This window comes from Canis lupus, chromosome 1 (assembly GCF_003254725.2).
Source record: "Canis lupus dingo isolate Sandy chromosome 1, ASM325472v2, whole genome shotgun sequence".
Taxonomy (NCBI): Eukaryota; Metazoa; Chordata; class Mammalia; order Carnivora; family Canidae; genus Canis; species Canis lupus.
In genome coordinates this window covers 69,425,001-69,450,293 of record NC_064243.1, presented here as the reverse complement: position 1 = coordinate 69,450,293, position 25,293 = coordinate 69,425,001, and the positions used below count along the sequence as shown (strand labels likewise).

Below are 25,293 nucleotides of genomic sequence, written 5' to 3'. Positions count from 1 at the left end.
AAGTTGTTTTTTTGTTTTTGTTTTTTTAGATTTTATTTATTTATTTACTTGAGAGAGAGAGAGTGCAAGCAGGGGGAGGGGCAGAGGGAGAAAGCAGCAGACTCCCTGCTTATCCGGACTCAGGCTCCCTCCCAGGACCCCAGGATCGTGACCTGAGCCAAAGGCAGACATTTAACCAACTGAGCCACCCAGGTGCCCCATGAAATTAGTTTTTTTTTTTTTTTAATTTTTATTTATTTATTTATTTATTTATTTATGATAGTCACAGAGAGAGAGAGAGGCAGAGACACAAGCAGAGGGAGAAGCAGGCTCCATGCACCGGGAGCCCGATGTGGGATTCGATCCCGGGTCTCCAGGATCGTGCCCTGGGCCAAAGGCAGGCGCTAAACCGCTGCGCCACCCAGGGATCCCTGAAATGAGTTTTATAAAAGATCAATAATACAGTCTGAAAAAGAAATTTAAAAAACAATTCCATTGATAGTAGTACCAAAAATAATAAAATACTTAGTAATTAACAAGGAGGCAAAAGACTGACAACTACAACATATTGCAGAAAGAAATTAAAGACAAAAGTAACTGGGAAATGGACATCTCATGGTCATGGACTGGAAACCTTAATGCTGCTAAGATGGCAGTAACACCCAAAGTGATCTACAGATTTAATGCAATTCCTACCAAAGTTACAGTGACACTTTTTGCAGAAATAGAAAAAAAGTCATCCTAAAATTCACTGGAATCTCCAAGGATCCTAAATAGCCAAAAACTATTAATAAGAACAAAGTTGGAAAGCTTACACTTCTTTGTTTCAAAATTTACTACAAAGCTACAGTAATCAAAATAGCGTGATTATACGTGTCAGAATGGTTAAAATCAAAAACAAAACAAAACAAAAACAACAGGCGTCGGTAAGGATGTTTAGGAAAAGCAACCCTTTTGCACTGTTGGTAGGAATGCAAACACCTGCAGCCACTGTGGAAAACAGTGTGGAGGGTCCTCAAAAGCTAAAAATGGGATTACCCTATGACCCAGCAATTGCACTATTTGATCTTTATCCAAAAACACTTATGCAAAAACACTAATTCAAAAGTATACATATACCCCTATGATTATTACAGCATTATTTACAATAGCCAAGATATGGAAACAGCCCAAGTGTCCATCGATACAGGTAAATGGGTAAAAAAATATGGTATATACATACAATAGAATATTATTCAACCATAAAAAAGAATAAAATCTTGCCATTTGCAACAAAGTAGATAGAACCAAAGAATATAATGCTAAGCAAAATAAGTCAGAGGAAGACGAATACCATATGATTTCACTCATATGTAGAATTTAAGAAACAAATGAACAAAGAAAAAAGAGACAAACCAAGAAACAGACCCTTAACTATAGACAATAAACTGACGATCCCCAAAGGGGAGGGGTAGAGGGGAGGGGTGAGCTAGGGGATGGGGACTGAGGAGGGCACTTATCATGATGAGCACTGAGTGATGTACAGGACTGCTGAATCACTATATTGTACACCTGAAACTAAAATAATACTATGTTAACTGCACTGAAATTAAAATTTTAAATATAAAAAAAAAAATCCCTCCCCTAAAAAAAGTTTACAGATAGGCTTAAATAATGAATGGACAATATACAGTGAGAGAGGAATAGAGGGCGTGCACGTGCACACACACAGGTGGCTGAGGGGAGGCAGCGGGTGGGGAGAAACCAGCAAGATTTCGAGCTCAGGCCAAGTAGGATGCAGGGCTCCCACCCTGAGATCAGGATCCGAGCAGAGGCAAAACCAAGAGTCAGCATTCAAGCAACTGAGCCACCCAAGTGCCGCCAGAGTAAATCTTAAAAGTTCTCATCACAATAAAAAAATGTGTAACTATGTGAGGTGATGGATGTTAACCAGACATATGGTCCCATCTTTGGGGGAAATGACAGTCAATGTAAGAGAAAGTGCAATGTTCAAATGGACATCCTAAAAACCTTCCACTTTTCCTTGTGTGAGAGAAATACACTTAGAATCTTCTATCATGCTAGCCAAGGGCACTTTCCTCATTAAAAAAAAAAAAAAAAGATTTGCAAGAACTATCGTAATTCTAGCAGGCTAAATTTTTAGCAATCTCTCAATCTAATACACATCTTAACAAAATTATATTTTTGCTGAAATAAAGGAATGAGATCACATATTCATTTCTACACAAAAGCTTTGCAGTGCAATGTCATTATTGTAGGATGTGGAGAAATGCCATATAAACGCATAATTTTCAAAATCTTCTTAGCTCTATCAGCTCCTGTGTACTGCTAAGAAAGGAGAAAGTAGGTTCTGTTTTATTCTGGAAAAACAGGATCTCTCAAGGTCAGGCTAGGAAGCTGACAGACACACAGAGCTCTGAGGCCACACACCCTGCGTGGACACTATGGGCAAAGATGGGCCTAGTGTCTTCAGCTCACTGGCATCTACCGGGAATAACACTTGGCAGCAACGTACCTGTATGCATAGTTCAAGTACTGATGGTAAAACACATCTATTCAGACTGTATTAGTCCAAAATACAGAATACATGTCTTCAATTTTACATTAAAAATTCTAAATTATTCTTTATCCTGCAATATTTCAACAATAAGCTAAAATATTAGAGTCTAAAATTCACTTCTTTTTTCATAACAACTATATAATTTAAAAACTTGTTTGAGGGATGGTCATTAAGGAGGGCACATGATGTAATGAGCAGTGGGTATTATATAGACTGAGGAATCGCTGACCTCTACCTTTGAAACTGATAATCATTTTATGTTAATTTAATTTAAATAAAAAAAATTTTTTGGAGTTTGTTTCTTTTAACTTGCAAGTTTTAAAACTCTAAAAACTAGGTAAATCAGACTATTCATGAGTTATAATGTTCAACTACTTTTCAAGGTAATTTTACTTCATAATATGAACTTAAACTTCTTTATTAATACTTTAATAACTAAATTTATTTTCTTTAAAAATTCTGCTCTTCCACTAAGTCAAACTAGCTCTACCTTGACAATTTTGAACAAATAAGATTTTAATATTCTTTTATCGGCATATACATAAACATAGTTTATTACAGTTTTAAGAAATGTAGGGCTCTGGTCAATTCTAAATGTAGAACTATATCATTTGAATAAGTAGTTTATAAAAAGGACACAAAAAAATAAAAATAAAAAATAAAAAATAAATAAAAAGGACACAAAGACAAATATTACATTATTTACTGACACTGAATAAGTAGTTTATAAAAAGTGACACAAACATTACATTATTTACTGACACTGTTGGACTAAAGCAATACTAATCCTGAGGCATTTTTGTCAAAATAAATCCAATAAAGTGAAATATTGACAAAAATTCCCTGTATTGAACACTGTATCTGAACATTATATATGTGGGGTATTAATCCATATATTCACTAAACTTCAATGAAAATTTTCCATATACATATTTAAATATTGATTTCTTATAAAAGTGCATAAAAGTATAATCAAAAGCAACAGTATAAAATACACAAGAGATTAAAAGCAAGCATAACAAGCAGTGATTATATGAGGACAGAATGCTATTCTCCCTCTATTTTCCATTTTTGTAACGTTTTGTTTAAATTTTAGAAAAGTATATATATATTTTTAAGTAACAGTCTCTCACATTGAGAAAAGAATTACAGGGGCAGTGGCCTTTCCTAAAATGACAAACCAACACCCTTGGGCTCATAGTCATACGAAAGCTGGCAAGATCTCACATTCCTCAGCATACAATGGATCTTTCATCAATTCTGGAAACTGCCTTTGTGAGAATATTTGCTAAGAATGGATGGAATTCTCAATGTTGCAAGCACCCATTGAATTATTTAAAAGAACAATGAATGAATGACTAATTAGAAATGTTTCTTGAGATCAGGGATATTTATATTCCAAAAGAAAAAAAAAAACTATACCTAGCATTTTCTCCAGAGCAGTTAGGAAGAACAGATTAAGTTTGTTATCTGTGGGCATTGGATCCCAAATGCTCTGCTCTCAAAACTGTTAGAGTTGCCTTTTTCTTGACCAACTAATAATTTTAAATCCTTCTTGACTCAAAAATATTGTTTGCATGTTTGTTTATATGTACTTTGCTCTACAAAAGAAAACATAACCAACAATAAAATGAAACTTGATCCTCACAATGTCTCCCTTAACCCAAAAAGAGATGCCCTTTTTTTTTTAAATTATGTATTTATTTAAGTAAGCTGTATGCCCAGTGTGGGGTTTGAACTCACGACCCTGAGATCAAGAGTCACGTGCCCTTTAGACTGTGCCAGCCAGGCACCCCAAGAGATGTACTTCTGAATGGGTAACTATAAAACAACATAAAGACAATATGACCCTAAGTAGAAAAAAAAAAAGTATGTCTCAAAAAAAATCATACATAAGGTTAAAACCACTTAAAAATACATATACTTTGGGAGAATATAAGGAAATAATAAACACTGACTTCAGGATGATGAAGGATGGCCATATAATGGATTAATGAAAAGGATAATACAGTTAAATTATTACCAGTGTCCAACTTTTGTTTTGTGGACTTTGTTTTGTGTGTTTTATTTGGTGGTGGATTTCCAGGTGATTATGATACCATTTAAAAATAGATGGATGGATGGCCAATAGATGACAGATAGACAGGTAGATAGATGGATAAAGTTAAATGAGCATGGACCAATGATGAGTCTGTTACAAACCAAAAATCACTAAACCTGAAATGAAAGGACACGAGATGATGTGACATGATATGAAAATAAAAATTCTTTACAGCATGTAGATTAACACTCAAACTACAATCTGTAGATCAACTCAAAAGTCATTCATCCAGATTTTGTAATTTTCTGCTTCTACTTCACTACATACTTTCAATTGTGCTACATGAAGTAACCTGTGATACCTTCTAACATCACCAAAGGACCTCCTGCTCAGAGTAGCACCTAAACAGAAAGTGGGGAAAGTACCACAGAGGAAAATGATGCTGCCTCACTCAGGGACTCGGGGACTCTCTGGAACGGGGTGGACAAGTCCCATAAGTCTCGGAATAGGCAATCAGTGATTCTTATCCATACTGTCAATACTTACTTAATGCCAAATATATGTCAAATGTCATGAAAAGCACTGGAATTCTGCAGACTTACGATCAGGACAGTCCTAGCAGATACTTAAGTCCAGCCCATCACCATCCAGACTGCCCAGAGTCAAGATATCCTCAGGTCGAAAAATCAAAATAATACAGTCACTGTGGAAAACAGTATGGAGGTTCCTCAAAAAATCACAAAGAAACACCATATGATCCAATAATTCCACTCCTGAGTATTTACCCAAAAAACAAAGACACTAATTCAAAAAAACATACGCACCTCCATATTAACTCCAGCATTATTTACAATAGCCCAAATACAGAAGCAACCTAAGGATCCATCAACAGGAAGATGTGGTATATATACACCAGAATATTACACAGCCACAGAAAAGGTGGGATCATGCTATTCGAGACAACATGGACGGACCTAAGCATATTATCCTAAGTGAAATAAGTCAGACAGAGAAAGATAAATACCATATGATTCTAGTTATAAGTGAAATCTGAAAAAACAAAACAAAACAAATGCATTAACAAACAAAAAAGCAGAATGAGGCCTCTAAATACAGAGACCAAAACAACAGCTGCAGGAAAGGAGAGCGGTGGGAGGTTGGGCAAAGTGGGTGAAGTGGTGGGAGACACAGGCTTCCAGGTATGGAATGAGTAAATCAGGGGACGCCTGGGTGGCTCAGTCGATGAAGCGTCCAATTCTTGGTTTCAGCTCATGTCATGATCTGGGTCGTGAGATTGGGCCCTGCAACGGGCTCCCCACTCAGCGGAGTCCTCTCCCTCTGCTCTTGCCCCCAACTCTCTCTCTCTCTCTGCAGTGGATCAATATTTTTAAAAAAAGAAGTCATGGGAATAAAAGTCACTGCATAAGGGATAAAGGCTGTGGCTGTAAGAGGGATGTACCGGGTCAGATGGTAGCTACACTCGTGGTGAACGTAGTATAAACTTATCAAATCACTATGTTGTGCACCTGAAACTAATGGAGCATTGTGCGTCAACCATACTCAAAGAAAAAAAAAAAAACTCAAGATAACTTTCAGGTGCTTTATTTGGCTGCTCACCTACACATGCAAATACCGAAGCAGCTCATTGCTAGCGTAAGGTTATAATGGCTCTCCAAAGCTAAAAGGCGTCAAACGTCTACTAAGAGAATTGGGGATGGGAAAGAGATTGCTTCCTCAATACAGGAGATTTCCCATGGATTTGCTACTGTTTTGCTTTACCTGCTATCTCCAAAAGCGGATTTATGTGATGTCCTTCTGCCAGCTTCACAAATCCAACCTGATTTCCAAAAGTGTCAACCCCTTGAAAGGGCAAAATCAACTCTTTTCCTTGGAGGATTTCTTCTACAAATGGTTTTAATTCCAAAAGAGCACCGATACCACTGGGAAGAGATGATATATTTTTAAGTAATGAAATATATAAAACCAAACAAGAAACAATCAGTTTTAGAAAGATAAGTTTTGATATTTGTTCTAATTAAGGTTCAAAATCGAACCCATGTGATTCAAATTAAACATTAATTTCCCACAAAAATTATGGAAGAAGTAAATTAAATCTTTACTTAATTGTAATTTACATTAAAGACATGAAAGAAAATACTATTTTATAGTTCACCAAGAGGTTTTTAATCAAGAAAATGCTGCACAAGCAACTAAAAAAAAATTACTGATAATATATTCCAAAAAACTTAATATCACAAAAGCTTATATTAGATTATATGGAAAGTTCTAGATTCTTATGAAAAGTACCAATATAGTAATTACTATCTGCAAAGCACTAAAACTTAATATTCATTATCTCTTAAACCATAACAGCCTTCATAATAAGATAATACTGTAACTGGATTAAATGAAAATACAATCTTCTATTTGCCAACTACAACCATCTGAGTTTATTTCTGTTTAATGTATGTGATTATAGGACTATTCTGTGTTTCAAATACTTTATTTTTCTTCATAATAACAAATGTTTACTATATGAATGAATCAAACATTATCAGATTTGGAATATTTTAAAAATTAGGATAAATTCCTTCCATCTTTAAGAGAATTCTAGTGTAGGTATGGCGTTATGAGAAAAAATTAAAATCTCACTAGATGGCAGCAATTACTCCAAAAAGAAAAAGGTACATTCTTACATAATGGAGATGGCCTTAAAATACCCTTCAGAGAAAACATCTTTATTTTCAACTAATCAGTGTGATTTGTTCACCAATAATTATATGTCAAATGTGTGAAAAGAAATTTAGGTACTTTTCTAGCTCTTTCGTATTTCTAAATTAGTTTTCATATATAAAGTCTGTAACTGATTCCATCCATAACTTCATACCGAGTTTCAATTCTTGTCAAGGCCATAACATAACGTACAATAATACTTCAAAACACCTTCGGAGAGGTCAGCATTTGCCATTGTGCCTCCCAGTCCACGTCCTAAACCCAATCTGTGCTGACTGCATCCGTGCAGAAGACACAGTGTGTGTCCCTGTCCAGCCGCGGGACGGGCCTTGGCTGCGGGGGTTAGAGCCGCGAGGGGAGGGCACCCGCTCTGGCCCATCGCTCACTGATTGGGGAATTCGAGACACTCATTTCAGATGGAGGCCACATAAATAAATTAATTAATTAATTAAAATAAAAAATAAAATAAAATAAAATAAAAAAATAAAATATAAAATAAATAAAATAAAATATAAAATAAAATAAAATAATAAAATAAATAAAATAAATAAAATAAAATAAAATAAAATAAAATAAAATAAAATAAAATAAATGTAGGCCACACAAAAGCCTAGGGCTTTTCATAGCGAATCCTACATGCTATTTTTCATTAAAAAAAAAATCTAGATAATCCAACGTCAGTCCAGTTTCAGCTTTTTCAGTTTTCTGGGTGCATAGAGCACGAAGTCCCAAGGAGACGTCACCCATCACAGAGAGGAAGAGTCCTGGGGTCTATTGGTAAGTATCACAGACTTCCAAATTCTTTGGAATAGCGTATCTTCTCAAGAATGTTTTATACAAAGACTTCTCCATGGTAAACCGAGGAGAAAGTGTACGCATCCAGGAAACGGCTCTGAAACGGGGCTTCGGCCCCGAAGGTGCGTCTGAAATTAAGGCAGGGAGCGCAGCCATTCTTCAGCTCAGCAGCTGGGTTTGGCCTTAAAATTTCTATCCCTTTCTCCCACGTTCTGAGGACAAAGGACCTGAAGTGGTGTCTGAAGAAATTCATGATTTTAAAAAAAATCTTTTTTTTTTTTTTTTTTTTAAGTAATCGCTGTAGCCACCATGGGGCTTAAACTTGTGACTCTGACATCAAGAGTCAGCCAGGCGCCCTGAAGAAATTCGTGATTCTAGAAACTGCTTCCACGCACCCCACACCCAACCCACTGGTCGATAGATCACTAAGTACCTCGATGACCATACTAGATTTTGAAAAGAACACAGACAAGAAAATGACAATACAGAAGCCAGCTTACTATACGGTATAGGATGGAAGGTAAAATTAAAAGATCAGAGACTCAAATAAATAAATAAATAAATAAGATCAGAGACTCAGAAAATCCTTCATATATATAATGTTTTACCGGGAAACCAGATCGGTTCCTCTCTCACTATCAAGCTCCCCGAGTGAAGACACATCTTGATTCTGCTCCTCCTTTGAAGGTTCACGCTGCGGGTGCCTAGGTGACCGGGTCCCTGACTCGGCTGGCTCGTCGTGCCCTGGGCTCAGGCCGCGACCTCAGGGTGCTGGGGTGGAGCCTGCTGGGCGCCCTGCTCAGCGGGGTGGGGGGCCGGGGGTCTCCTTCCCCTGCACCCTCCCACTCTCTCCCTCTCCCTCTCTCTCTGCAAGATAAATAAATCCTTTTTTTTTTTTAATAAAATAAAAAATACAAGCTAACACACTGCCACAGACACTTCCCTGGCTTCCCAAACTAGTAGGAAATCTTTTGTCCTTTGAAATGCCATTACTGCTTCGTGCCTTTGGAACACGGCGGTTTGTCCTCGTCATCTGCCATGGCCATTTCAGGTCAGCGGGCATCTAATGACGGCAGCTGCATGACCCAGAGCGTAGGGGCCGTTCCTGGTTCGTCCTTTTCCCCAAGCACCTGGCTCAGGACCCTGCGCGGGCGAGGTCCAGGAGCTGTTGCTGTGGTTCCTACAACAGGCCTCGTTGGTTTCCTAGAGCTTTCATTACAGTTTTGTTGAGAAGAATCAGGGATCCCTGGGTGGTACAGCGGTTTGGCGCCAGCCTTTGGCCCAGGGCGTGATCCTGGAGACCCTGGATCGAATCCCACGTCGGGCTCCTGGTGCATGGAGCCTGCTTCTCCCTCTGCCTATGTCTCTGCCTCTCTCTCTCTCTCCCTCTCTCTCTGTGTGACTATCATAAATAAATAAAAATTTAAAAAAAAAAAAAAAAAAAAAAAGAGAAGAATCGCTAAGCTGCCAGTACGTGCTCATCACCTCCGAGGAGGGACAATATTCCCAGTACCAGGAGGTCGCACCAGGTCGCCACTTCACGCCGCGGAGACTCGCTGGACATTTGGTTCTTCGCGAAACTGTGAGGATCTGCGAGGAGCCCCGGCTCGGGCTGGGCCGGATGGGGGCCGGATGGGGGCCAGATGGGGGCTGGATGGCTGGGCCGGATGGAGGCCGGATGGGGGTAGATGGGGGCTGGATGGGGGCTGGATGGGGGCCGGATGGGGGCTGGATGGAAGCCAGATGGGGGCCAGATGGGGGCCGGATGGGGGCCGGATGGCTGGGCCGGATGGGGGCCGGATGGGGGCCAGATAGGGGCTGGATGGCTGGGCTGGATGGAGGCCGGATGGGGGCTGGATGGGGGCCTGATGGGGGCCGGATGGCACGGGGCCCTAACGGGCAGCCCAGCGACCCTCCCCTCACCGAGCCCCACCGTGACAACCCAGAGGGCCCCCAAACCTCCCTCAAAGCATCCTGCCTGCACCGGGACGTGGACCAGCCTGGGACGGGGGAGGCACCTGCCGTCACCTGGCCCTGCTGCCCACCACGTGCCCCTCACTGGAGGCCTCGGGCTGTAGGAGGCCATGGTGCCCAAGCAGGGTCTCTGCCCCCCCATCCCCCATCTAGGCCCCGCAGCCTCATGCTGCCTCCCTGAGTGGTAAGGGGACCGACTGGCTCCGGCCTCCCTGCTGACCAGAGTTGGCCACTTCCTAGGGCTCCTGCCTCCTCGCTGGGGCCTCACTGCGGCCTCCACTGTGGCCTCCCGCTCCGTTAGGAGAACAAAGGAAGCCACATCCGTGGGGGTGCAGCCTGGGGAGCAGAGACCCAGCTCCAAGGACACAGATGGATCCAAACCCGCTGATGACGGTGGCTCAACCTTTTCTGGTTTAAAAAGGTCTCCGGGGTACAAGCCTCCTTCCAGGAGGGAGCCCCCTCCCCTCCCCTTCCCGGGGCCCACGTTCTCCTAGGAGGACTGAGTAGGCCCTCTGGTCGGCCTGCCCATCCTCAGGGTCCCACTTCGGGGACACAGCCGGGCCACGTCCTGGGTACCCCGGTGGCGCCCCGCGCACCCTTGCTCCTCTGGCCTTGGGAGCCGCACGTGCTGCCGAAGCAGGGGCCCTGCCAGCAAGCCCCGGGCTTCCTTCCCGCCCGCCCGCCCGGCCTCCGAGGCCACCCGGCAGGACACAGGCCCTGCGGCACTGTGTCTGGGTCCTGGTGGGCCCGGGGACGAGGGTGCCCACCGAGGCACCTGCTGGGCTCGCCCATCTCCGTGACCCGGGTCTCCCAGCCTTGCTGAGCCAGGGCTCCCCCAGAGTGTCCCTGCCGCCCGTGGCGGCTCCAGGTTGGACAGGACCGTGGGTCCCGACGGGCGGCCGCCCCCAGCCAAGCCGTGTCCTTCATTCTCTTGGGAAGCGACAGGCGACGGAGAAAACGGGAGCGACTGCAAGGTGGTAGGACTGCTTCTCCAGAGAGCTAGAACCCAGAACCCAGGCTGAACCAGAACCACACGGAGGGTTACCAGGAAGGAGCCATGACATGCGCCCGCAAGCATCCCCAGGGGAGGGGAAGGCCGAGGCCCCCCACCGCAGGCTGGCGGCAGCGGCATGCACTAGAACTATTACGGTCCCCGTTTCCTCAAAAAGCGCATGATTCGCCCTGAACCAGGCAGCCATTCAGAGGTGGTTGGGCCGTGGCTCCCGACCTTTACCAAGAATCCGAACCTGCGTGGTCAGCCCCAGAGGGCGTCCACGATCAACGCAGGCAGCAACCACAGACCCAGGGCCACTATTTGACGACAGTAACAGAGTTTAAAAGCCTAGATTAGAAGGAATATTTGCATTGCTAATTCCGCACATTGACTATTAACTGAAATAAATTATAACAAAGGATGTTTCCTCAGAATTTCAGCGCCTCTTTGGGTTCTGCTATGTTCACTCATACCAAAGTAATAATCTGGAAAATGATATTCGAGGAAGACGTAGTACTCACAGGTTGACTTCATCTTCGTTTAATAGCTGCATCACCAGCAGGGTTATGTGAAAGGAGCCGTCACTGGTCATGGCTTTGGCTAGTCGCTCATCTTGCTGGAGTATTGCATTTTGCAGGATCTTAATTCCTCTCGTAATCTAATCGCACACACACATATATACACAGAACAGAGGTTAGGTAAGCAAGATTTCCTAAGACGACACGTCAGTCAAGAAGAAAAATAAGCAACGACCAAAATTAGAACGATGTCAAGATTCCTCAACTCAACAATGCTTAATTACCTATTTGTTCTCAAATACCCTGGATAAAATGAATTTTGGAAGCTTAATAGGATATATAAGTCTTGAAGAATCGTGCAATCCGTGTCCATCTTAAAAACATCAAACCTACGGGTGCCTGGGAGGCTCAGGCGGTCAAACACCTGATGCTTGATTTCAGCTCAGGTCCGGATCTCAGAGTCATGAGGTCGAGCCCCATCTGGGGCTCCGTGCTGAGCAGGGCGTCTGCTTGAGATTCTCCCCTCTCCCTTTGCCCCTCCCATTCTCTTTCTCTCTCACACACACACAAATAAATAAATAAAGCTTTAAAAAAAAATCAAGCCTAATACCCTTATTTTACAAACTGAGTCACTGGGTTGAACCCCCTGGTTGACAATCTCTCAGTGACCATGCAGCTTTTCAAAAAATGGTCCTTAGAATATGCAGTATGACTCATGATAATCATGATCTTTCCTAAAATAAAATAAAAAAAAGTTTTATTCTTGCCACAGAAAGGTCAAGCCAGCAGACAACATTCCATTCCTGTTGGAAGTATTATTTATTTGTCCCCAAGTGAATGTGTCTGAGAACCCATTCTTCACGGCCTTTAAGATTTTTTAGGACAGCAATAATCTCAACAGGAGTGACTATTGTCACTTGCCCAGATGTATGAGGAGGGGCACAGCCGGGCAAGGAGAGTCGCTGAGAAGCTCACAGCTGATGGCAAAGCGAGCCACCCTCGGAGAGGAGAGCGCTCCCAGGAGCCAGGAGGCTGGGCGCTCATTCAGTGACCAGAGGGAGGGCAGGGGCCACAACAGGGGCAGGGGCTACTATGACACTGCGAGATCGGACAAAGGGGCTCGGAGCACAATGGACTGTCCTGATGCTGGAGTCGCTACTTTCTCCCAACAACACTCCCAGTACCCACAGGAGGGAACTGGGCAAACCCCGAGATGCCCTCAGGGACCTGGCCTCCTGGGGACCTGGCCTCCTGAAGACCTGGCCTCCCGGGGACCTGGCTGGCCAGGGACCTGGCCCCCTGGGGACCTGGCCTCCCCGGGGACCTGGCCTCCCTGGGACCTGGCTGCCCGGGGACCTGGCCTCCTGAAGACTTGGCCTCCCTGGTACCTGGTCTCCTGGGGACCTGGCCTCCCTGGTACCTGGTCTCCTAGGGATCTGACCTCCCTGGCACCTGGTCTCCCGGGGACCTAGCTGCCCGGGGACCTGGCCTCCCAGAGACCTGGCTGCCCGGGGACCTCGCTGCCCAGGGACCTGGCCTCCCGGGCAGCTTCACAGTAAATCTGTGTCCCCACAATCGCCTCGCCGGTCTCTTTCCCTTGCCATCTGGGCGATGGCGACACAGGAAAGGGGGTTTTCTGGGAGGCAGTGATGTAGCAACACCTGACGTGCGATGGCCCAAGGCCAGGGGTCCCTTCGACGAATCCCAGAGCCTGAGAAACCAAGTGCTCCTGACCCGACGGCACATGAGGGTCGCGCAGAGTCCCTCTCCTCTAACTCTGTATCAATAAAATTCGACTGTCAACTCCTCCAGGGCCATGTTTATTTCTCTAACCCACCACCACACCTTGGCTATTCATAACAGTAAGAGAAACAACATGCAAAAGTACAGCTGAAACCAATACAACACTGTGCGTTCCCTGTGCCGGAATTAAAGTAAAGTTAAGATAAAGAAGAGAACTGGAAAAAAAAAAAAAAAGAAGAGAACTGGCCTGAGGATACATCAGTAACGGTCAGGTCACATCATGCTGAGATGTGCTTTTGCACCTAAAATTTATTAGACATTTTCCAAATCATTAAATATATCGAATATCTTCATTTTCTTTAATGGCACGGGGTTCCAATTGTATGCCCCATAATTTAATTATCTACTCCCTTACTTACAGAAATAAATTATTTTTTCTCAAAAAAAGTTTAATTAAGAAAACAAAACAAAAAATAATAAAGAACAATAGCACTAACTAACCTATATGGTGTGATCACTAGGTTCTAGGTACCAAAGTGAGCATTTTACACATATTAGTCCACTGAAGCCTCTGAACATCTCTATGTGGTAGGTATTGGTATTAACTCTATGAAAATAAATTGAAAAATAGAAGATAAAAAAAATCTGTTTAAAATCATATACCAAAACAAAGAAATTTAAGAATAAATTACAACACACAAGAAAAAATGCAACAGATACAAGGAATTGGCTTGTTTTCTAGATGGGACAAAGGGGGCAGAGATGTGGGTACTGGCTTAAGAATGAAACACTGAGGGGGAAAAAAGGAATTCAAAGATTTTTAGGAAGTCTTACTGGATACTGTGTGATGGAATACATTGGCCCTCTCAAAAAGACCTTTAAAGTAAATTTATATTACTCACAAATTATTTTAAATTTGAATTTTTGAGTTTTTTCCAGGTATAGCGAAATACTGAAATTGGCTTATGGGCCTAACAAAGCAACTTAAGAGGGTCAAGGTTCATATGGAAAGGGCCTCACCCAGTGTCAAGGGCATCAGAGGTGCTCAAAGCTGTTAGACCTCTGGCACTGGCACAAAAATAGACACAGAGATCAATGGGACAACACAGAAAGCCCAAAAAAGAAAAATACACTCATATGCTCAATTAATCTATGATGAAGGAGACAGAAATACAACAGGAAAAAGTCTCTTCAACAAATGGTGTTGAGAAAACCGGAAAGCAACATGTAGAAGAATAAAACTGGACCACTTTCTCAAACCATAGACAAAAAATAAACTCAAAATGGATTAAAAGACCTAAATGTGAGACCTGAAACCATAAATCTCCTAGAGGGAAACAAAGGCTATCATCTCTTTGACATTGGTCTTGGCAACATTTTTCTAGATACAACTCCTAAGGCAAGAAAAACAAAGCAAAAACAAACTATTGGGATCACACCAAAATAAAAAGCTTTTGTACAGCAAAAGAAATCAACAAAGTGAAAGGGCAACCTACAGATTTTTTTTAAAGATTTTATTTACTTTTGTTTTTTTTTTAGATTTTATTTATTCATTTATGAGAGACACAGAGAGAGGCAGAGACACAGGCAGAGGGAAAAGCAGGCTCCATGCAGGGAGCCCGACATGGGACTCGATCCCAGGTCTCCAAGATCAGGCCTTGGGTCAAAGGCGCTAAACTCCTGAGCCCCCCGGGCTGCCCTTATTTACTTATTTGAGACAGAGAGTGAACACCAGCGAGGAAGCAAGAGCAAGGGGGAGGAGCAGTGAGAAAGGGAGAGGCCGACTGCTCGCTGAGTAGGGAGCCCAATGCTCAACCCCAGGGCCCTGGGATCATGACCTGAGCCGACTAAGCCACCCAGGTGTCCCTGGGGAAGATACTTTCAAATGACATTTGTTTAATAACCAAAGAATATATATAACTCAACACCAAAAAAACAAATAATCTAATTAAAACATGGACAGAGGACCTGAAGAGACATTTCTAAAGAAGACATCCAGATGGCCAACAGACACATGAAAAGATGCTCAACGTCTTCATCATCAGGAAAACACAAATCAAAACCACAGTGAGATATCGCCTTATACCTCTCAGAAGGGCTAGAATCAAAAAGACAAAAGAAGAAGAGAAAAGAGAAAAAGAAAAGAAAAAAGAAAAGAGAAAAGAAAAAGAAAAGAAAGAAAAAGAAAAGAGAAAAAAGAAGAAAAAGAAAAAGAAAAAGAAAAAGAAAAAGAAAAGAAAAGAAAAGAAAAAAGAAAAGAAAAGAAAAAAGAAAGAAAAGAAAATAACAAGTGTTGACAAGGATGTGAAGAAAAAGGATCCCTCATGCACTGTTGGTGGGTACATAGTTACAACCACTGTGGAAAACAACATGGAGGTTCCTCAATAAATTAAAAATACCATGTGATCCAGTAATTCCACTACTAGGTATTTAACCAAAGAAAATGAAAATAATAATTCAAAAACATACATGCACCTCCATGTTTATTGCAGCATAATTTACAATATCCAAATTGTGGAAGCCACCCTGGTGTCCACTGATAGAGAAGATATTATACATGTCTATATAATTCCACTATAAATATCTATGTATATTTATATATTGGAATGTTAATCAGGTATCAAAGATCTTGCCATTTGCAAAAAACATGGACGGACCTGGAGAGTATTATGCTGAGCCACACAGAGAAAGATAAATATCCTAAGAGTTGACCTCTATATGGAATCTAAAGCACAAAACAAATAAACAAAAACCAGAAACAGACCTACAGAAACAGAATTCACACTCACGGCTCTCAGGGGTAGGTAGGAGGGTAGGATGGGCAGCGGGTGGGGGGTGGGAGACGCAGGCTCGCGGTGGGCTGAGCAAGTCCGAGGATGAAAGGCACAGCGCGGGCAGCATGGCCGGTGGCACGAGCTGGGGCTGGGGGGTGACCCACGGGGGCTGCACTCGGGGTGAGCACGGCCTAACGTAGATGGCCAAAACCCTAGGCTGTCCACCCGAGACGACTGGACGCTGTGTGCCAACCATACTTCAATTTAAAAACAAAGTCATGCCTCTAAACGATGTAATTACATCTCCAAATCTCAGGGGTACAAGTGGTAACTCTGGTTTGGCTGAACAGGGAGAGTAGCACAGGATGAGAACTCACATACGCAGAGCGATGCTAATTAAGAATGCTGAACTTGGCTCAGAAATTCTGGATTTTAACCCGAGTCTACCATAGGTGTGAGGCCACACAAGTCACCTCGTCTCACGGAGTCTTGGCTTCTTCAGCTGCAAAATAGGAATGTTGGAATCTGCATGGCCGAACTCACAGAGCTGTGTCACGGGTCCCAGGACATAAGCTCCGTGAAAATGCCCCGTAAGCCCTACACCACTCGCCTGATTCGAGGGGTGGGACTGCCCCAATTATAATCTGTGGCCCTCTGCCCTTGCGGTTCTGCCTCCCGGGGACCATTCAGCAATGTTTGGAGACGATTATGGCATTGCTAGGGACTTGCTGCTTGTTTTTGTTTGGTTGGTTCATTTAAAGGTTTGTTTTATTTATTTGAGAGAGGGAGAGTGTGTGTGTGAGTGGGGGCAGAGAAGAGCCCCGAGCAGACCCCCCACTGAGCACAGATTCCATCACAGGCTCCAGCCAGAACCCCAAGGTCATGACCTGGGCCAAAGACAAGGGTTGGATGCTCAGCCACCTGTGCCCACCAGGCCCCCAGGGGCTTGCTACTTGCACCTAGCAGGTAAGTTGTCTGCATTTTCATACAAACATTCTTCATTCTGGGCTCAAATACTAATTATATATAAATTCAGGATAATACTAAAAAACTGCATTTGTTTGTGTATTCAACATCTTAGTGCAATGCCCAGCATGGTAAAATCGTTCCAGACCATCCAGTAGCTTGTAAATTAAATATGGTAAAATAGTTCCAGACTATTTTAAATAAGTTAAATATTAAAAACCATAAAATACTTTGAAGATTAATTCCCTAATGTCACACAGCACTTATAATACAGGATTAACCTCAACCTACAAAAATTCTAAAGATAATGTAATGAAGTGATTTCTTTCCTTTAAAAAAAAAAAAAGTTTTATTTATGTAAATAATCTCTATATCCAACATGGGGCTCCAACTCACAACCCTGAGATTAAGAGTTGGATGCTCCTCCAACTGAGCCAGCAACGCGCCCCGATCAGGTGATGTATTTCCAGCCACGCTTTGATGCTCCCTATGATGCTCCAGATTAGTTTACATATTGCTTGATATCATCTTAAGAGCTTTTTAAATGTTTTTTTTGTATTCCTAATTACATTCTTAAAACATAAAAGAAAAACGAAAAAAACTTCAGTCTTCTTCTGCAACCCAGTGTATAAAGTACCAAAGTCAGTAAAGGCCAAAGGAAACTAATTGTTGCAGCCACTGTTTCAAAGTCTACAAAGCCCTTAAAGCTTATCCGTCACCACAATCCCTAGCCACTGACAGCACCATACAGGCACATTCAGAAAACCTAATACTAGAGAGTCATATTTAAATAGAATATTGACAGAAACTTTTAAAAATAAGGCATCATTAAAATCCTAAATATTAAAAAAATAATAAAAATAAAAAAATCCTAAATATTTGTGTTTAGGGAATAAACACACACTTCCACCTGTTAAACCTCAGCACTAAGCCATGCCCCACATGCCTAAAAATAATGCAGTTAGAAAATTCACTTTTATATCTTTTAAGCTTTCTAATTGACTCAAAGCGTTCATGGGTGCAAAGGCAAAGCCTTAAAGTTACAGCGCTTCTGCACGAGGAAGACAAGCCACACACCAGCACAGACGAGAATGTCTTTGACCCCCATCTTTTGACATTATTTTCGGAATTTTTTGAAGCTGTTAACTTATATTGTTCCCAAATTTGCTGCCTCATTAAGATTTACTAGAATTTCACTTCAATTTGCTACCGTAACTTTTCTTCAATGCTGAGCACTTTCATTTTTCTTGCTTTTCTACAACCATGAAAAGAACTTGAAAGATTGATGACAGAGCAAAACTGGAGTAAAAGTAAAAAATCAATCTCCAACAGGAGGATTTTCCACATCTACCCAGTGGTTCACATGCACACCATGGTATCAAATACTTTCACAATTATACTTCCCAGGAAAGAACTGAATGCACAAATATGCAATTATTATTGTGTAAGATCAGCAATTTTCACGTTACAAAATGATGAAATATGGGATTAAATGTTGCAAATGCCTTTTAAAACCCCCAAAGAATATTTTTCCATTAGTGTAAAAAATTATCTTGTAAAAAATTAACATTCTCCTGAATTCAATCAGTTTCTAATTGTTCCCTTGCGTTTTTTCAGCGCTGATTTATCTTATAATATTACTACTCATAAGAAAGCACATAAAACCAACAAAAGTAAATCCAACTAGAATTAACAATTAGACAATTCTAGCCATTTAAGAAACATGTAAGATTTATTATATTAAATATTTTTCTTCTTATTTTTAAGCTAATGTATAATTGCAGGTAGTGGAGAAACAGACTCTTTCATATACTTGAAATTAGGATATTTATATGCGGCCATTCTAATTCATTGTCCAGTTCTATTCCTAAAAAAAAAATATGAATTTCCATTAAGGAAGAATTTCAAACATCTAAGAATGGGTTTTAAAATCAAAGACCCATGTAAATCTGAATCCTTTTTTTCTTTAAAACTAGATGCCAAAAAACAACAACAACAAAAAAACTAGATGCCAACAAGTAGAGGCCAAAAGTAGAGCAGCTCATTGTGAATGTGCTCCCTTCCAGAAGCCTGTTTGCAGGTCACTTAATTGGAACTTGGCACACAGTCTCCCATTGAAACACGTTATAAACGCCGCTTCTTTTCCCAGGCCTTCCCACAAAAGCCCATAAGCAGTTTTTAAAGAAAAATAACATTTGATACTTTAAAACAAACAAAAAAGACGTTCATAAAAGATGCAAAATGTACGTCGTGACCCTGTCCCCTCCCGCCTCTGCGCCCGTCGTCGCCCACACAGCACCCTGGAGAGGGAAGCGGCCAAATCCTGGGCCTCCAGGCCCCTGGCCCCTGCGGTTGCCGAGCCACCCCACCCCATGGCTTCGGGACCTCTATCGTGACCCTGGAGTTCCTGAACCCTCCGCCACTGCTGGTGTGACTGGGTGTGCCCGAGCACCTGCAGCCCCTGTGGGCACCTGCAGCATCTCCGCTGCTACCAAGCTCTGCTCTGGGTACAGAGGACGAGCCGGAGAGGCTGGGGAGGGTGACAACCGTGCTCAGGTGGCAGGGATGACAGGTCATGTGGGGGCCAGCGACTGGGCGGGGGTCACCAGCAAAGAGGGCGGGCTGAGATTTTGTCATTAACAAAACCAAGAGGAGAAAACCAAACCAAAACAAAACTCCCGGACAGGAGAGGCCTTCTCTGGGGGCAAAAGGAAGCCGGCAGGTCCGAGGTCACAGGGTCTCAAGCACAAGGAACCGGTGCCAAAGCGGGGAAAGCGGGTCTGTGCAGAGCCTCGGGGGACATGGCAAAGCCTGTCTTAGTCCTGACGCCCGCGGGGAATAGGGAGACACAGAAGCAGGCGGGTGGTGGGCCCAGATGTGGGTTCAGAAAACAATGATCACCTCCATTTTACACCTAAAGAAATGTAAAATGACACAAATCAAGTCACCTCCCCTACCTCCGCAGGAAGTCTGTACCCGGATGTCTTCAAACAAGGCCCATCTTCCAGCTGTCTACACCGCCTCCCAGAGAGGGAGAGGCAGACTCACAGGCTAAGGCAGCCTGCAAGGTGAGACCCAGAGCGCAGGCCATCCTCTCTTCCCCTCCTCCGGGCACTGCTGGGGCCCAAATCCCGAACAAGGTGCACAAGGAAAGAATTCCTGGGCCACGTGCCCTCCACACCTCATGACCCCAGTGATCTTCACTGGAGAGGCAGGAGGCCAGAGCTAGGCGAGGAGGGCCAGGCCAGCCTGGGGGGGTGGGGGGCTGCTCAGATCACCCCGCGGGCCCGGACGGACGTGAGAAGGGGGCAGGCCCCACGGAGGGCCGGGTAAAGCAACTTAGAGAAGTGCTCCCCCAGATTCTACACTGAGGGAAGTAGTAGGACAAGCTCTCCGCAGCAAAGCAAAATACGGAACCTGGGGGCTCTCCCAATCATAGATTGGGGGTCCCTGCGAAGTCACCTTGCCTGTTCCACACTCTGGGTCCTGAGGACTTAGCTTCTGACTTCTCCGTTAAACGGGACCACCTTTGCCCTCCAGCTGTCTTCTGACTTCCGTGTGTACCTACGATCCTAAATTTCAAAGAAAACCTGTCCAAATAACTCACAAGTATTTTATTTTATTTTATTTTATTTATTTTAACGATTTATTTATTTATGAGAGAGAGAGAGAGAGAGAGAGGCAGAGACACAGGCAGAGGGAGAAGCAGGCTCCATGCAGGGAGCCCGACGCGGGACTCGATCCCGGGTCTCCAGGATCGCGCCCTGTGCTAAAGGCAGGCACCAAACCGCTGAGCCACCCAGGGATCCCCCAGGTATTTTAATATAACATATAACAAAATAGATCATTGCTGATGACATTAAACTTTGTGTCACCTAAATACTCTGAAGGACTATCATAATGTTAACCCATCATATTTTACAGGTATGGACCAGTAAGATCATAATCTAATTGTTTACTGCATTAAGTTCTAAAACCTCGTATCGTGGGGCAAGGTCGGTTAAGTGCTTTCGGCTCAGATCACGATCTCTGGGATTCCAGGATCGAGCCCCGAATCAGGCTCCCTGGTCAGCGGGGGAGTCTGCTTTGTCCTCACCCTCTGCTCCTCCTCGGGCTCATGCCTGCATTCTCTCTCTCTCTCTAATAAATCAATAAAATACTTTTAAAAACTCTCTCTCTTTATCTCTAATAAATAAATAAAATACTTTAAAAAATAAACTATAAAATTTTAAAAATAAATAGAAAATTCTATTTTTTACAAAAATCGCTAAGTAATACAAATTTCTTTTTTTATGTATCTTCTCTCCCCAGCTAAACTGTGATCTCACAGACCAAAAATTGCCTGGAATGCATCAAGAATATTTTTTTCTTTTGATATTTATTTGATTTCAATTTTCATTTGCTTTGATTTTTTCCAAATTCATTAGCATTCCCCAGAAACATTCTAGTTAAATAAGGGGAGGAGCCACTGCAAAAGGTGCCTTAAAAAGAAACCAGAGGCCCAGAATGGAACCACAGGGGCGAAGGGCCTCCTGTTGGCAAAGCAAGAAGTGACACCTACCCTAACCGCCCCAGGGACTTACCCGTCGCGTGGGGTTTCCTGGTGGGCACGAGTAAGTTTACTGACAGACCTGTCCTTTCTCCTTCGGAGGGTGACCTTGCCTAAAAGGATGGATCCTTTGCCCACAGTTTCCTTCTTTCCTCCCCATCTCTACCTCTAAACCCTGCCCTCTCCTGCAGCCTGACGGAGCCCGTTCCTCTTCGCCAGATGAGAGGCTGCCCCGTTCAGGACTTGCTCACTAAAGCCAACCGGGTCTTCAAATGTACTTGGGGTTTTTGTAGTTTAATACTAGTAAAGGGCATCATGGTCCACAATCAAACGGAAACTCAGATCTGCCTCTCGAACCGCACCAAGATGTGAAAACAGCCAGTCTTCCAGGGCAGCTTCCTTCCCCACCCCCTGCTCCAGCAGCTTTAATTAGATACTGCAGCTCTCCGCCACATACAAGGGGTTCTTAGTTTGGGCCAATTGGCTGGTCCTGTTTATTATTCATACCCCATTAATTTTTCAGATTTTTAATAGACTTCTACCCAAGTTTATCATGCAATATTAAATTGGTACAACAATGAGTAATTTTTTAAGAAACTACTATGTTGCAGTCATCCTCACCATACACAGGACTAAGCAGCAAGAAACCCACTTTACTTTCCAGAAGAGATTTTGGAATCCTCTTTTCCTACCTGGCCACTGCTCCCTGCTTCTGAAGGGTTCCTCCATTACGGCAAATACACACTTACAGAGAACCGACCCTGACATGCCACCTGGCAACACTTTTCAAAAGGCTTTTGCAAAATTAATGTTTAAATAGGATTGCTTAAATACTATTTCCCAAAATTACTGTTTAAATGCATTCTATTGTTTAAACAGGATTATTTCTCATATACCCAGCTAAAATGCCACCAAAGACACTGAAGAGCTGAGAGCAAATGGGCTTATAAGCATTTAGTGTAATTTAAATTTAAAATAAACTTTAGAGTAAAACAGTTAAAAAAAAAAACCTTTAAAAAAACAAAACAAATGAATAAACAAACAAACAAAAAAGCCAAAACAAACCCATAAATACAAAGAAGTGAGGGTGGCCTGAGGGGAGTGTGGAGGGGGATGGGAAAATGGTGAAGGGGAGGGGGAGGAACAGGCTTCCAGTCAAGGAATGAACAAGTCACAGGGATGAAGGGCACAGCGTAGGGGTCGCAGTCCCCGGTGTGGACAGACGGGGGCTATTCCATCTGTGACGGGGTGCAGCCCACTGTACAGACCGTCACGTCCCCATGCTGCACAGTTGAAACTAAAGTGACATTGTGTGTCAACCATACTCCAATTAAAAAATCAAAGCACCTCTTTGTTGGTGATCGGAATGGATAGGAAATAGTTGGGTTGATAACCTTTTTGCTTTTTTTTCCTCTTCTTTATTTGATCTTTACTGATCCGTTCATTTTCTTTACTTCTCTCCAAATTTATGTGGGGTGCATCAGTGACTAGAGAGAAAAAGTCAAACAATAATATGTCTGATGTATTTAAACAAAGATAATTTAGTGCAAAAACAAACAAACAAACAAACAAAGGAAACAAGCACTATATAAGTACCAATCACCCATTAGAGTCATTTTCACGTCGAAAGCAGGACCAAGCAAACTCTTCTGTAAAGGACCCCAGAGTAAATATTTGGGGCTTTGCATATCACATGGTCTTGGTCAAAACTATCCAAGTCTGCTGTAGACAAACACAGAGGAGTAGGTGCAGCTGTGTTCCAATAAAACCTCTTTACAAAGCAGAGGGTTGGCCAGAAGTGGCCCATGATCTAGAGCTCCACTAACAATCATCCTCTCCCCGGGGCCACAATTCTCATGATATCAGAAAAGATCATTTTTTTCACCCATCTTGTATATGTCTATTTGTGACTTCCACAACATAACCACTGATAGCAACGCCACTCCAAGTCTGGTCTGTGGTCGGCGTCAAGAGACTGCTTTAGAAACTTCCATAGGAGGAAGCAAAGTAATTTTGTCTATTGAATTTTGGTTTCTATTTTGTGGGTTTTTTTTTTCATTTTTCTAATAGTTCATTTTTTTACTCTATTTTACAAAAATATCAGTTGGCAACAAATAGGAAATTAAAACAAAACAAAACTGGTCCTTAACCACAAATAGTTGAGAAGCACTTAGGAGCCTACTTGTTAACGTCATCTTCAAAAGACTCATTTACAACACCCAACAATTCTAATTATGAAGCTATGCCCCCAGAAATAATTACCAAATCAGTATGAAATGCTGTTGTCTCCTTTTTTCACAGACTCTATCAGCAACTCCCCTGTGCGTACAAAATCACCACTGACAGTTTTCAGGCTGCGCCTTCCTGGACAATAACTTACTGTTCAGAATGGAGTGCCTTGCAGAGACTTAGTAAAAATTCAAGTATAATTGCATATTCTGAGGTATAACCTTAGAAAAGGGTATAACCTTAGAAAAGAAGAAACCCCCTTATTTACATTCAATCCTAGAGGTCAGTTCCATCTTTGGGATCAACTCTAAGAGACCCTAGTGATCATTACACACAATGCCTTGTGGGAAGTCAGCTCAACCCGCAGCACAAGCCCGTGTGCCTACGCGATCCTGATCTTACCAAACTCCTTATTCTAAATAAATAAATAAATAAATAAATAAAATCTTTTAAAAAATTAGTAAAGTATGTTTACAATTTAAAAGCTAAAGGTTTGTAGAAATAGACATGCTGGGCAGCCCCGGTGGCGCAGGGGTTTGGTGCCGCCTGCAGCCTGGGGTGTGATCCTGGAGACCCGGGATCGAGTCCCACATCGGGCTCCCTGCATGGAGCCTGCTTCTCCCTCTGTCTGTGTCTCTGCCTCTCTCTCTCTCTGTGTGTGTCTATGAATAAATAAATAAAATCTAAAAAAAAATAAATAAATAAATAAATAAATAAAAAAAAAGAAATAGACATGCTGTCTTTCCAGGACTAACATACACTTGTGACATCTAGAAGGTAAGGGGTAAAGTAAGGGCAAGGCAACCCGGGTAATAAGTCTAAGTACAGCACTACGAGTTAGGGCAAAATTATCTGGTGTGTTTGTGCATGGACTTCATTACTATATTTTTCAACAATATACCTGATGATTAATATGGTTAAAATGATGTATCTTCACAGAGAACATGTATTTGAAATATAAATTATTATATGCTTCCTGTTTACAGGTAAGCTTGTCAGAACTTTATAAATCCTATTACTAAGAAAAACTTTGCCACATTCTCATCTGCATCATGAGCATTGATTGAATTGCCTCATATGATGCCATTGGGTTTTATTTCCCACGCAATTCTTTAAATATGGAAAATCAAATCAATATGCTATCGAGCTGCTTGCAATTTTAGACATCTAAGAAACAGTCCTACATTTGATCGTAGTAACAAACTAAATCTACTAATTTTAAACAGAAGCCACAAAATATGCTAATAAAGTACCATATATATTTGAAAGCACCGTCTGCAGACATTTCTAGCCCACCTCCATCTGCTCTTGGTAAACCAGTGCTCTAGAAATGGAAATCTGTTTTAATATAGTCTGGATCAGAGTTTGTGGGATGGAATCCTGGACCCCTACTTACTAGCTGTGAGACTTTACATTAGTCACATGAATTCTCTTTACT

The 25,293-nt window shown here is 42.4% G+C and overlaps 1 protein-coding gene across 8 annotated transcripts in view; it reads right to left on the bottom strand.

Moving 5' to 3' along the window:
* The window catches only part of AKAP7 (A-kinase anchoring protein 7), a 127,658-nt gene that overhangs the window by 83,608 nt on the left and 18,757 nt on the right, over positions 1–25,293 (bottom strand). For all 8 annotated transcript variants that reach the window (XR_007413642.1, XM_035707608.2, XM_035707610.2 and 5 more), the window contains exons 3-5: positions 22,974–23,113; positions 11,598–11,734; positions 6,360–6,520 (exon numbers count right to left, since the gene is read on the bottom strand). Coding sequence is in view for 7 of the 8 variants with exons in the window: in XM_035707608.2 (XP_035563501.2) it covers positions 6,360–6,520; positions 11,598–11,734; positions 22,974–23,113 (438 nt within the window). In the remaining variant the exon portion in view is untranslated. The remainder of the gene's footprint in view (positions 1–6,359; positions 6,521–11,597; positions 11,735–22,973; positions 23,114–25,293) is intronic.